The sequence below is a fragment of the Oxyura jamaicensis genome, chromosome 1 (assembly GCF_011077185.1).
Source record: "Oxyura jamaicensis isolate SHBP4307 breed ruddy duck chromosome 1, BPBGC_Ojam_1.0, whole genome shotgun sequence".
In the NCBI taxonomy this organism is placed as follows: Eukaryota; Metazoa; Chordata; class Aves; order Anseriformes; family Anatidae; genus Oxyura; species Oxyura jamaicensis.
Genome location: NC_048893.1, coordinates 184,599,588 through 184,614,452, shown reverse-complemented (window position 1 = coordinate 184,614,452; position 14,865 = coordinate 184,599,588). Strand labels below are relative to the sequence as shown.

General features: G+C 40.4%; 1 protein-coding gene and 1 long non-coding RNA gene across 2 annotated transcripts in view; one reads left to right on the top strand and one right to left on the bottom strand.

The window, feature by feature from the left end:
- Nucleotides 1-1,452, bottom strand: part of SPATA13 (spermatogenesis associated 13) — a 148,250-nt gene extending 146,798 nt beyond the window's left edge. The window contains exon 1 of the mRNA XM_035326180.1: nt 1,162-1,452. Coding sequence (XP_035182071.1) covers nt 1,162-1,239 — 78 coding nt within the window. The 5' untranslated portion in view covers nt 1,240-1,452. The remainder of the gene's footprint in view (nt 1-1,161) is intronic.
- LOC118167034 lies at nt 465-1,768 on the top strand. The gene is made up of 2 exons (XR_004750890.1): nt 465-647; nt 1,707-1,768. It is a non-coding gene; the product is annotated as an uncharacterized LOC118167034 (long non-coding RNA).
- The last annotated feature ends 13,097 nt before the right edge of the window (nt 1,769-14,865 follow it).

Sequence of the window (14,865 nt, the reverse complement as noted above, 5' to 3'; positions counted from 1 at the left end):
TCATTTCATGTGAATTTTACTCCAAACACACTTTGCCCCAGCAGCTGATTTTTATTTAGGATTTATGCTACAAATGGTACAGATCTGGGCTGGGGCCACACTGTACCAGGCACTTTAAAGCGCTTGCAGTAACACCTTCTGGGCAGTGTCTACCTCACAAGCCAAGAGAAAAGACAGGTCAAAGACTGAGAAAAGGATACAGCAGAGATATATGACAACTACTTATGCAGCATAATGAATCATGCAGAGCTGAAGGAAGAGCAGCTACCCTGCACTTTCACACTATCTAGTTACTCATAATTGGCTCACATCTTAAATACATAATAATAGATGGAGGCGAGGTTTCTACAGTTACTGCTCGGTAAGCAATTGACTCTAAAATGAAGTTTTTAAAGCAGCCCTTCAGAAGATAGTGAGTGGGTGTGTTATCAAATGGCACAGTAGTGAAAGCACACACTCACTGATAAAGAAAGGAAAGGCAATGATGTCAGTCCCATCTCATCCTGACAATGCTGGTCTCTTCAAGATGAGATTGGAACATGTGTCTCAAAGAAATGAAGATCTGACCTGAATCTCTAAATGGGAGAAACAGCTGACCTGCAAAGCAGCTCTGGCTTCTGCCAAATTTTATCACAATCACATGCAAGGTAAATTGTGTGTCTAGTTTTTTGTTTGTTTGTTTGTTTTCCTTCAAGTCATTTATTATTGGGTTGCAAATTTTTCTAAGTTATTGTATCCTGGTGAAGTTGACAAATCCTTGTAATCCGTATGTTATCTAGGAAGCTTGAAATATTTCCCCAAACACCACCCCTTCCTTGCAGAAATGAATAGCTTGTGCTTATACACCTCTCTGCATTTGGTGTCGATATAAATACAGTAGCATTTCCAGACTAGAATGAGCAAAGTGGCTGTGCATTTGGCTATTTTAAAGTCAAACGATAGAAGCTTTAAAAGGCAGCTAGTAATCTCTTCTCTGAAACCAGATCCATTTAGTCTGCCCAGTTCCAACCAGTGGTGCATACGCCATTTTGCAGTGCAGTTCCCTTAAAAGGTTATTACTCCCCTTAAAATTTTGTAAACATGCCTTATGGTTGGGAAAACACTTAAAACACTAATTTCCTGTGCCACCAGCTTCTTTACATGATGCATATCTGAGCTTACCTTCCATGTGACGGAGGGGCAGGCTGCCAAGGTGAAGGTAACTTTCTCTGTCACCACATTGAAGGTGACCCGAAACATGGTTTGTATTCCAGTAGCCTCGGACCCAGGGCAGAAATCTTCAGCGATGGCCACACTGCTCACTTGCGTACATGCTGCCAGTCTCCTGCCACGCTGCACTATACATTCAGCAAACCCATAATGTTATGATCAAAGCTGAAGCCTGAAACAGCTGTAAGGGTCCAGCTTTTCCCAGCAGCCTTGCTCCTGTGTGTCAGGACTAATCAGATTAGCTGGTTTTACTTGTCTGAGTTGGGACTAACAGGTTAGCAGAACAGTTTGGGTGGGGGAAGGGAGCAGAAAATAAATCAAATTAGGGCATTTAGTAAGCAGCTGAGATTTCCTTCCTGCTTGCCTTTGTCTCTTTACAAGGCTCACACAGAGCCAGGACAATGCACCACAAAAAATGCAGCTTTGTTTTAGAGCAGCTCTTTGTATAGGAGAATTTCCCTAACTTTGCCTTGATTTGATTCGTTTTTGGTTGCCAGTGATCACCAAGAGGAGAGCTCTCCTACAGTGGCCTGGATGTTGTGCAGATAAACAAGCCTCAGACAGAAAAGGCCAGTATTGTGCTTTTTTCGTCCCACACTACCCGCCAAGGCAACACGCAGGCTGTGCCAAGAGATCAGTCACACGACCTGCTCAGCACAGTGCTGGGTAACAGTGGTCACAGATGGTCAAATTTGAAGACTAGGGCAAAAGGGTCAGAGGGACAGGACAGGAGAGGAAAACATTCCAAGTCATGAACCTCAACCACTTTGGAGTATTTTTTCATCTCTCTGAGTAAGGCAGATTTACCCTAAGGGGAAGGAAAATTAAAAAGGAGAAAGAAAAAAGGCAAATCAAGTAGTGCAGCAGCCTCCTTCCCACCATTAACAGTTCTTGACTACATGCATGAGCCCTGATGATGACATGACGTGGGAGACACTAAAGATGCTTCCCTGATGAACACAACCACTGCAGTCAGCTCTGCACACAATAGTACTAGCATGCAAACAACGGACTTATTTGGGGAAACATCTCTCACCTGTACTTATCCTTCCAAGAAATAAGTCTATAGTTCAAGCTAGTCACCCAATTTCCTCCCCTGCCAATGGAGTAAGATAGATCAGGTCAGCTGGCCTCTGCAACTGCCTCTTTCTCACCACTTACTGAAGAGAGGGAGCCTACACACTGACACATTTCAGAAAGCTGATATGACACAAGATTAACACATCCCTTGAAAACTTCTATTACGTTTTCAGATTGAGTTCCAGGATGTGTTTTCTTTCCCCTACTTGGTCTGTGGGTCTCTAGGCAGATGTTTGCTGTAGAATGAAGAGGCCATCAGAATGTCCTGAATTCTAGTAATTAGTAACTGTTCTGTGAGTAACACATCCATGGTGTTGGAAAGAGGCCATTCTGAGGACCTTCTATTCTTACAGGTGAATACCCACTCGTATAAATGCACTGACAGTGGACAGAACAGATGTGCTACAGCTCTCCAAAGGGAGTAGTGCCTTGACAGTCTGACCCTGTAAGAAATAATTTATTCTAATAATGTAACTCTTCAGAAGAAGACATAGAGCAAGCAAAAACTAAGGAATGTCCCGAACTTTCTGTTGATGGCATATGGGTGGATTGCTGTACTTCAGTGCCTGCACCAGCGGAAGTGAAGCCCACAGTGTTTAAAGGGCACAAAAGCCCCATCACAAGACTATTATTCAAAATCCTAAAACAAACAAACAAACACAAACAAAAACAAACAAACAAACATTACTCACAAACAAACAAACAAGACCCCAAACCCAACAGCCTCATAGCTCAACTCCCAGTACTTCAACATGAGTCACATGACAAAGGAGAACTTTGTAGGAAGCCCACTATGAACACTGCCATACAGGTCTGATGCTCACCTTTAAAGAACAGAACAATGTCCTGTCATGTAAGCCACCGCTGACTAGACAGACAAATCATCTGTTTGCTGGGATTAGGTAGTAGGTTTTTTCAAAAAAATATTATTTTCATAAAGAGAAAATAAGATTCAGCTCCCTGTAAATTATACACTGATAGTAACATACTTATGAATTTCTGAAGAGACTCATGCACATTGAAATGTGCTTCTTGCCTCTTATCAGCTAACTTCCTCTGGTCTGCTTTCAGTTACCTACCTATGTAGTTTCTCTTAGTACTATTCAAGCACCAATCGATGAAGTGGAGGCAAAATAACATGAAGTATCTGCTTTTAATTTTACAAAGGCTTCTTTTCTTTAAATTGCTGGTTTACTGAGAATCTGAAATAGAAAGTTTCCTTTGTAAGAAAGACAAGCTTGTAAACTGTCTTCTAGTGCCAGCAATGGCATTGTTCCCATGAATTGTAGTTGTCACAGGCAGTCGAGCTCAGGTCGAGACAGGTCCTCTGATAATCTGTGCCACACTGATAGAGAGCTCTGAGGATGAAAAGCTGTATCATGAAGACAACCGAGTTTTAGGCCGATAAGGTCTCAGTGCCCCCTGTGCTACTGAGCACAGAGCATGGTGCTTGTTCCTATTTTTAATCAACAGCCTCATGACTCCAGAAAATTACAATAACTGGGGTTCAAGGTCATTACAGATGCTTAGATTGCTGTAACTAATTTCCACTTCCAAGAAACAGCGCAGAGGGCATGTTAAACTGTTTTTGGAGAAAAAAATAAATAAAAAATAATCAGTGAGATACCACTACAAACAAAAAATCAAATGCATTTATACTTATATAATGCTGTGCACCAATTACTCCTGGGAGTAGTCCTATTGCATACATAATAAAGAAGGACCTGACTCATAATAAAACAACAAAGGTATTTTATTATGGAACTGATAAATTCAGAAAGAAATTTCTTTGACCTTTAACTCATTGCTTATTACACCTGTTCTTTGTAAACATTTTCCAATTGCCTTATACTGGGTCTTAACCCTACCGATTACAACAGAGACAGGGACACCTGCAGTTTCCATCTTTGCACAGCAAAGCACCTAGCACAAGATCCTCACCTCTAGCAGGGGCTGGACATTATCACAGTAAGAAAAAATGAGAAAAGATCTTAGCATATGAAACCTCCAAACTCAATGTTCAGCCAACACAATATACCTTCTCCTCCCCTCCATGTTATCTTTTAGCTTCTCCCTTCTTTGTCTCCTCCTGCTCTGTGATATATATCTGCTTTTCATGTCTTGTTACCATTCATACTGTAAGCTCCTCAGGGCAACATTTGATTTATTCTATGTACAGCCCCAAACTTATGCCTGAGTACTAGCAAGGTCTCTGGAGCACCAGTGCATTATAAATTAAGAGGTTCAGCATATTAAGACAAGCCTCAACTACTACCTTAAAGTGTTTAGAGAAGTTATTCCTCAGACACATTTTTTCCTCCTGTTAATCCAAAGACATGCATAATAAATTTGTTTAAAACAAATACTCTTAATATGCTGAATACATTGACTTAGCAAATTGCACAGAAGATCACAACTGGGAGCTTAGTGACAAACACTGCTTCATGGCATACTCAGAAATAGACTCTACTGATTGTTACTTTCCTTTCCATTCCCTAAAACAGCTAGAATCACAGAGTCACTACGGTTGGAAAAGACCTCCAGGATCATCTGGTCCAACCACCCCCCTACCACCACTGTCACCCACTAAACCATGTCCCTAAGCACCACGTCCAACCTTTCCTTGAACACCCCCAGGGACGGTGACTCCTCCAACAACTCTCTGGGCAACCCGTCCCAGTGCCTGACTGCTCTTTCTGGGAAGAAATGTCTCCTCATTTCCAACCTAAGCCTCCCTTGGCACAACTTGAGGCCATTCCCTCTAGTTCTATCACTAATTATCTGTGAGAAGAGGCTGACCCCAAGCTCCCCACACCTTCCTTTCAGGTAGTTTTAGAGAGCAATAAGGTCTCCCTTGAGCCTCCTCTGACCTATATATTAGCATGCACGCTGCTCTTTGATAACACCCCACACTGTTCTTCCTTCCCAAAGAAACGATCAGACCCAGAAGCATATCCCAACATAACAACAATTGGCAGTCCTGAGATCTGTCCAAAGAACCAGACTTTCTATCCATCCTAGCATACAAGAAATGTTAGCTGAGACACTGTTATTTTGTGCTAGCACCTGCTCCTCCCATAGACAAATACGGTTTCACTCTGGGAAATATATGTAGTACTGCATCTTGCTAGTGTATTACAGACCAGCAGCATGACTTCCCTCCAGGGCCAATGTTATTATAGCACAACAAGCTGCGAATGACAGTGAACAGACTTAACCAAGGTCCTGTCCCTAAAGCTTATTCAAGGACACACCCATACACTAACACCCAATGTGCCACCCACAAGCCACCACCAATACATTTTCAGGCTGCTGTCAGATGAAAGAAAGTGTAAAACAAAGACAGGCAGAAGCAACACAACCTGCCCTTCATTGGCATAACTTTTTCTGGTCAAAAGTAAAGCACAAAGCTCATAGAGAGAAGGCCACTTAGGAATCCTAATACCTCATTTTATCAATCTGATCGTGAGACACCTGTACTGGCCTAACAACAAATAATTGCACATTTTCATATCAACTCAGAAAACACATAATAACAGTTGTTTGGTGCATTTTAATTGCCAGCCAGCTGTGGTAAGTGGAACTTCAGGTTTCATTTATCCTTGCAGATGCTGCCATTAGCCCTCTCAAGTGTTTTGCAGATCTTTTAGCCTAACATCTTCCAGCTGACCTAATGGAAAAGGGCAGCTTCCACACTCCCCGTGCTTTGAAAATATGTAGTTAAACCTGCCTCAATGAATTACACATCTCTTTGGATTTGGTTAGTATTCACTAGTATATGTTCAAGGAACGATGCCTGAAATCGCTCCCTACAACATCTTAAACCCTGTGAAGTCAGTTTTGCTTACTACAAGACAGCAGACCAGAAAATGATGCAGACTCTAAATGAGAACTTTCACTGTGTCTCAGAGCAGGACATTGCAAGGAAGACTGCATGCCTGCTCCGTTATCCTACTGCTTGCACTGCCGTACAAGGAATTCCTGCTTCGAAAGAAAGCCTTTCTGAATTCAATAGCTCCTTCTGGTGGTCTGAAAAAAAATGCTTGATTACAGTTGGCTCATGGCAATGCGGCATTAATGCACAATTCATTCAGTAATCAGATGTAACAGCAACAACTAGAAGTTATGGTGTGAGTAAAACCACCATTGAAGTTATGATTTAATAAATACACCATGCCAACTATATTTTGCATTACTCTCATAAAAGAGACAAGGTTTCTAGAATATCCTCTTTTTCTCCCATTCCACCACAATATTGCTGTGAATTTTCTTTCTTATTGTAAATAAGAAAATATGAAGAAAGGTGATGGAATGAAAAGTGGCAGCAGTCAAATATTCTGAACTACTGGCCCAGCAAATTGAAGGGAAATCCTTAATGAAGTCTTGACATCTCAGAGCAGGTGATTCTGATTTGGAGGAAATGATCAACATATAAGAGAGGGATTTGATTCAAACCTCACTGAAAACAGAGGGACTTCCTCTAGTAATATGAGTGTACTTTTTGTCAGACTCAAAGACACCACTTTTGAGGAGGAAAAGCACATTACAAAATCTCTGAGCAGCAGACCTTCTGAGATGCCAAAGAGTTTTTGTTTTCTTGTTTTTACCCTCAGATTGTCCAACGTTAAGACAGATACTATTCTCCTTTCAGGTTCACCCCTTAAGAGTAACAACCACAGAGCTCTTAGACGGCATGTGTTCTGTCCTTGCCATTCTCACTAACATCAGGTCATTCCCCAGCTACCCAAACAAAACATTGCTTTGGGAGTTATGGGCAGCAGTCCCTCATCATGTTTCTAAATGATGCATTGCTTTTAATTAACAAAATTTTCTGTCAGAGCTCTACAAATGTACCTCCTATCTGACAGACCTTTTAAGACTTACCTGGTGAGATGTTCATGGCTGCTGTCAGAGGGCTCCAGAGAAGATCTTTCACATCACACCCCCAGCTGGGCAGCATGATAACTGCTCAGCTGGATCCCAGGTACCTAAGATTATGCTTAAGTGAAACACCAGATCTTCAAGTTAAATCAGCAAGATAAATATTATTTAAAATATAAATGAGTCATGGTCTGCCCAAACTTTCACCAAATTTTAATTGGCAAAACCCAAGATTTCATGAAACTAATGAATGAGACAGATGTTTAAATTAGCTGCAAAAGCCATAGCGCATAACTAAAACTTCCCCTAAAATATTTGCAATCCAGATTTTTTTTCAAAGCTAGCACAGCATAAATTAAAGTGAAATAAGCTTTTTTTAAAGTATATATGTTTTAAAAAAAACAGCACTAAGAGCACAAAACAAACAAACAAAACACACCACCACTAAACAAACAAATACAAAAGCACAAAGCAGACTAAGCAATTTTTTTCTATTCTACGTCTTTCCTGCCAACAGCCTTGACTGATATTAGTATGAATTTTAGGACATGGCCTAGGTGGTAACATGACTGTGGTACCAAAGGAAACCTAATCTCAGAGATAAAAAGTGATTATTTAGGATAACTTGATGTTAGTCTTTGGCCTGGTGCTTACTCAATACTGAGGGAAAATCAGCTTGGGGTTGACTGCTGATTCTCCTCTGCCATATGGTTCAAATTCTTTCTGGATGTCAATTATTCACTACATGTCTAAAGGGTGCTCCACACCACACAAGAAAGCAGTGAGAATAATCCTGAGTTGGGGGAGCTTGCAAGAAATAAACAGAGAATGCACCTTTCCCTGTACCCCCCCCTCTTTTTTTTTTTTTTTGGCTAATGCAAACTAGGCCACCTCTCCAGGCTTAGTTTATACCCCTAAGATAATTTGCCTTTAGTCTCATCTTTCTTGTTCTGCTGCCTGTTTCTTCCAATGTCTCCTTTCCGTGTCCTTGCACACGTTCCTCTTGCTCTTGCTGAAGAGGTCTCCTCTTCCACTGTTCTTATGAGCCAGAAAAGCTCATGTCTGTCAGCTCAATTCACCTTTCATCCTCCTCAGAAAGCATTTTCTGCCTTGTGTCTCTTGCCATCTCTGCAGCAATTACGTAAGCCCTCTCACTGTGTACAGGAAGGCAGAGATTGACTTCAAGATGTTGTCCCAAATTCTGCTGCACCACTGTGCAGCTCAGCTGGTAGTGACAGACTCACAAGGCAGAAGCATAAATACACTTAAAACATTTATGATACTCCAGTACTCTCTGCTGCTGTTAACATTTGCTCTCACCTACTCTGCATGGCAGTTTTCTCCTCTATACATTTCTCTCTTGTGTTGCATAATTCCATATACATTAATGCCTTCTCTAGTGTTCACTCCAGGGCACAAATCTCACACATACCACTGTTATATGAAGGAAAATTGCATGCTGGTATTCAGAGGTCTCAGGCAGAATACAGACAACTCTCATGGCTTACTGTTTAGCCAAATTAGTTTTGGAGGACCTTACTCTGCCCTCTTACACAAAGAAAACTACTGAGCTGCTGAAGGGAAGAATTCCTGTTGCAGGACCTAACTCTGTGAGAACATTCCTGGTACATTCACTTCTTGCAGAAGACAGTGAAACTATTTTGTACATCTGCAGAATGCGAGAGACATCCCTTTCTCTCCTCCATCCATGTTTCTCTCCAGAAGGACATTTTGTCCTGCTCTTTCCCAGAACTTATGTTTATGTCCTTATTCCAGCCACATGATGTTTATTGTGCTACCAACGACTGTACTCTTTGTCTTCTTTACAGGAGGCAGTCTTAAGAAGGAACTTTAATGGAAAGATTTATTATAATCCTATAGAAACAGAGCCAAACCCCCAGACTTGTGTCACAGCTTGAGCCTTTCCCTGCATGATTTAAATAGGACTGATTTATCTCATTCCCAGATATATAATTCCTAAAAGACTGGTGCAAGGATGCTGACAGCAGCTTGGCAGTCTGTGGTCTGCTCTGAGTCAGATCAGGAGTTTCACCCACTGTTGCCCACTATTGTCATTTTCCCAGAAATTTTCACACCTCCATTTCTTTGCAAAGCCAAAACAGCTGCACTATGACTTGCTGCTCTGCCATCAGCTGGTAAGAATAGCCTGTTTGTCTTTATGTCAATAGACAATTCCTGAAACGTCCTTGTCAAGAGAACAAAGCACTATAATCAGGACCACAAGCCAGCCTTGAAAACTTGTACGCCTTGCCCATGAGGCTGTGAGCAGCAGAGAATGGAGAACTGCCTCAGAGAGCGCCAGGCCCTGAGTGCCACTGCTCGTGGCAGCCTCCACCTGCAGGATGGACAAACAACTGATAAACAGACCCCACATTTCAAAGGCATGTCAGCCTGGGTCTCTTTTACAGCGTACAACAGCAGTTTGTTGGTAGCAATGAGCTCTGCCCAGAAACTTTGGGTGTTCCAAGCATCGACTACAACACCTCATCTCTCCACTCATTTGCTTGACTAGCTCATCATGTTTTCATTTCTAATGAACTCTAAAATTTAATTACCTTTACAAATGTGACTATCTGAATGGAGTTAATCTACCTAAATGATGAACTTTCTTTACATGAAATTACTACTTGCTCATTAAAAAAAACCCAACCCCATATAAATAGATGTATTTACAAACCTAGAACTCAAAAAGCAAGTGTTGACTATGGGATTTCGAAGCATTCTTGCTTTGGTTTGGTTTGTTATTATGTAAATTTATTCATTCAGAAAAAGTAATCTGAAAAACCCTAAACCCGTTTGGATTGCCCCACAGCTTTCTGATAATTTAGATCACTGTGTAATGCTACAATTTTGAAGTGTAAGAAACACCATTTTGCTTCCTGACTAACTGATCTGCATAGGATTCATTTTTAAAGTTGCTGAATTATGCTAACAAGATCACAATAACTAAAAGAGCTTTGGGAGCAAGAGGATAGAGTTGGGAGTTAGCTCTGCAGTCCCTCTGAGTGCAAAGGTTCATGTTTCCTCTTGAGCTACTCTAAGCGAGCAATACAAATCCTTAGAGCTCACATTAATGCAAGCCTGACTGACAACCTACCATTCAGAGAAACCATCTCAGATTTCTGCAATTAGCATGTGCTCTAAAATTTCTGTTTCTGTAGTCTTTGTCTCTAATTTACATTTTGAAAAGGCTCTTGAGAATGAAGATGCCAAGACTGAGCAAATTCACTGCACTTTAGATGCATTCTGCATATCTCCAAGTGCAATAGAAGTGTGTTTCTGTTAAAATCAATAGGATAAGTATCACATGGGAAAAAACTGTTCTTACCAAGTCAGGAGCACTGACGGCTTTCATGGTGAAACTCTGGAAAGAGACAAAAAAAACTATTCAATCCACTGAAATACAGAGACAGTGTATTAAGTAATGCAGAAAGTCCCAGACTGCACTTGCTAATCCCTGAAAATCTCTTCATGGCCTTAATAGCAGCTTTTTATATGGAAAACTGTATATTCAAGATGTCTATACACAACTTAATCAGAGAAAAAAAAAAAAAAGGAAAAAAAAAAAAGAGAAAGCAAAGATATATTAGTCATATATTAGTCATCCCATCTGCTTCAGTGACTGATTTTTCTCTTTGACCAGGCTTGCTTCAGAAGACACAAGAGATCAAATATTTATTACTTACCCATGAAGATTATTCCGCATTTTAAGAATATTTTGCTGAAGAATAGGAGGCTTGAAAATCAATGAAACAAAGTCTGTAAACATCAATGCCTAATTAGGACCCATATTGGAATGGTGAAGTCAGCACATAGCAGGAAAAATAATATTGGTGAGATCAATTTCTGACATTTTGGTCTTGGATTAAGTACATTATGCACACTTGAAGTTCCAGGTATTGCACCCTAGATTTCCTGGACCTGAGATGCAAGTTGTTTTAGGCCAGGTTCCTAACAAATAAAGGTGCCAAATTCCTTGGCCATTTTTAATACTGATGTCTTCACTGTGCAAACTTAACCATGTCATTCTTGCAGCTATTTTGACTACATATTTACCTGGGATGCCTTGAATTTTTGGTGCCCATGAGAGGCAGAAAAGGAAAGGAAAAAGGAAAAAAGTCCTTTCAAGTGAATTTTTACAAAACAGTAACATTATCAGTTCTCTGTTCAACTACCAGTATGCTATTTAACCAACTCTAAGAGGTACGAATGATTAAATATCGGAATGAATAACATTTAGTACTGCGTAGCTATTCATTATACTGACATCCACAATAAATTAAAATCATGGCATTTATTATTAGAATATATAAATGCATTAATACGACTGCATTTTCCCCACACAGAAAATCAACTGAAATATTTACATTTATCACTTTCTTCTTCTATATGCAGGAAGCTTAACATGCTGATTAAAATGACCTTTGAAAATCCATGTTACTTATTCCTATGACAATTACACAGTGCAGTACATTAGCATGGGCATAACCAGCACGTGAAAGGACATGATCACTCCCCCTGCTCATCACTCCTGAGGCCACGTGGAGTACTGCGTCCAGTTTTAGACTCCACAGTAGAAGAGAGATGTTGGGAGAACTGGAGATTGTCCAGAGCAGGAACACCCTGAAGACTGCAGACTGTAGACATAACATATGATGAGGCTGAGAGCGTAGCAAGGCAAATTCCTGTTGTGTTAGAGAAAAAAATCCCCTATGAGAGTGGTTGCACACCCTCACAGGTTGTACAGAAATGTCAAGCAACCTCCACCCTTGAAGTTTTTAAAAGCTTGACTACAGGACAAAACACTTAGCAACCTGATCCAACTTAGAAGTTGGCTTTGCTTTGGGGTGATGGGATGGGACACCTCCAGGTGATTTTTTCCAACCTAACACTTAATATGCCTCTACATTTTCATTGCTTGCACTGAAACTTGCACTGTTTGGAGTGTGAAGCTAAAATCCTGTTATGCTTTCTCTTGTTCTTCATGCACATACTGTTCTGTGAGTAAGAGCTAGCCCATGAGTACTCTGATTATAACTGTATTTAGAGAAAACACTTCATCTAAGCAGTTTGCAGACTCAAATTCTAATAATGAAAGAAAGAGAGAAAGAGAGAGAGAGAGAAAGAGAGAGAGAGAGAAAGAGAGAAAGAGAGAAAGAGAGAAAGAGAGAAAGAGAGAAAGAGAGAAAGAGAGAAAGAGAGAAAGAGAGAAAGAGAGAAAGAGAGAAAGAGAGAAAGAGAGAAAGAGAGAAAGAGAGAAAGAGAGAAAGAGAGAAAGAGAGAAAGAGAGAAAGAGAGAAAGAGAGAAAGAGAGAAAGAGAGAAAGAAAGAAAGAAAGAAAGAAAGAAAGAAAGAAAGAAAGAAAGAAAGAAAGAAAGAAAGAAAGAGAAAGAAAGAGAAAGAAAGCAAGAAAGCAAGAAAGAAAGCAAGCAAGCAAGAAAGAAAGCAAGAAAGCAAGAAAGCAAGAAAGCAAGAAAGCAAGAAAGCAAGAAAGAAAGAAAGAAAGGCAGGCTTCTGGCAAACAATTTCTGCAGACCATGGAGCCCAGATAGTCACTTGGGTTCCCTTTACAAGAGCAAAAAGTTCCTTTCTCTCTTCATTCACAATAATGGGAGCTCAGAACAATCCATACAGATGTAGTGGCCCACAATGCAGATGTCTCTATTACTGAATTGAACCCTACTGATCCCTGCATGGTGAAACTGCTGCGGCTCTTACTGCCCAATACTGCTTCAGTAGCTCTATGTAAAGCTGTTTCTGTAGTTTCTCTTCTGTTAGAGGTAAATTTTCAGGATTATCATTCTGTTCTGCAAATGTGCAACACCTAGCACAGTGGGTGACATCTACACCAGCAGATGAAACAAGGCCAAGGCACAGGTTCAGGATGCCCTGTGATCACCCTGTAAGCATGTTGTTCATTTGCGTATCTGTGGCATGATTTTGGCCTAAGCCAGACACCACTTTCATACAGCACACCAAGGTGGAGACAGCATGGGAATAATGCCCAATAAGCACTATGGAAGACGGCATCCAGTTTTGGGAGAAGGGGTTAGTGAGCTTCCCTGTAGGAACACAAACGAAGCTGTACTAGTTGCCCTCCAAAGAGTGCTTCTTGACCCCATTTCATTCCCTAATACAGACGTTGCCATCAGACCAATAAAAGCCTAGTTATGAACAGCGCTCCTCAGGTTTACCGTCATATACATACAACCTGAAATAATCCCTTAATGAAACGCAGCAGGATTTTTATCCCCAGGCTTTAACTCAACATTAAAAAAAATGTGTTCATTCCCCCTCCCCCCCCGCCCCCCCGCCCAGATTAAAAATTAAGAAAATAACCTAGAAATATGGAATATTCCCTGGAGTTTTAATGGAGAAAGCACAAAGGTGATCCTATATATCAAAATGCAGCACTCCTTTCTTCAGTTCAGGGAAAGGCTGAGCAAACACAGTGTAAGATCGTAGCTACTCTGACACTTTGTATTTACAATTTCAATGATTTTGACTTTAGTACCATATTTCTCTACCATTTAGGACTTGGCAAAGCTCATACAAGGTTCAGTATTACAAATACAGATATTCAGAAGTTATTATTTCACTACAACTTCTATATCTTTAGATTAAAGCTATCAGATAGATTACTGACGAATAAAGCTGCTGAGCAGTTTTTATTCTTTTATATCATGATAATTAATTTCTAGTAAAGGGACAATAACAGAGCTGTTCTTCACTCCCTATCTATGGCTCCCTGCCTGGGATCCAGCAGCCCAGCTTATCTGTACCAGTCACAGGCAGACGTTGGCAGTAACAGATGCCGATAAACAATGGAAAAAGTACAGCCAAAGGGAGGGCAAAGGAGGAGGGAGAGAGCAGTGACTGCTGTTTGAATAATTAAGGCTAGCTCACCACAAGCCAGACATGCTGCCATCCTCTCTGCAACCTCCTATCAGCTGTATCAGGTCCACATATAAACTTATTTCTGTTTATTTAAAAGTAAAAATAAAGCTAATGAAACACAGCACAACTGGATTCTCAGTAATCTCGGATTGCATAAACTCTAAATCTCCAGTGATGCTTTGTATTTGTAATGCAATGTTTTTGTAGCTTGCAATGATCCAAGGATTTAAACAAGACAATGTTTACAAAGGTATCTTTGATTGATAGAGCTGGAAAAAAAAATATGGGCTTTCAAGCACGTAAGCTCTTTTTCAGCTCTAAATCTCCAAGGTAAACTGAGAGCATGAATCACTGCTCTGATTTTAATTTAATTGAATTAGTCCTTTTCAAGGAAAAGGACAGTTGATACCAGGGGAGCATAAGAAAATGTTAGCAGAAATAGAAGTGATAATATTTGAGACACTGTGGGACCAGAAATCCATAATTACTGCCTACAGAACTGAGCTCTTAAAAGAGGATATGGTGTAGAGAAAACACTGCCAACCAGTTTTTCTACTGTATCCATGATTTTTAGTTCCCAGGCTAATTTCTGGAGGCATTTTTCACCTCTATCTGAAGGATCAGGATTAAGAGATCAAACTGTGGCTTTTTGCAAAATATTTCTTACTCTTCGCTGGATCTTTCTTTCTTTTTTCCTTCCTTTCTTCCTTCCTTAATTAAAAACAATTATCTGTGTGAATTAATTCCACTACTCAGTTCTTGTTTCATTTCCCTCCT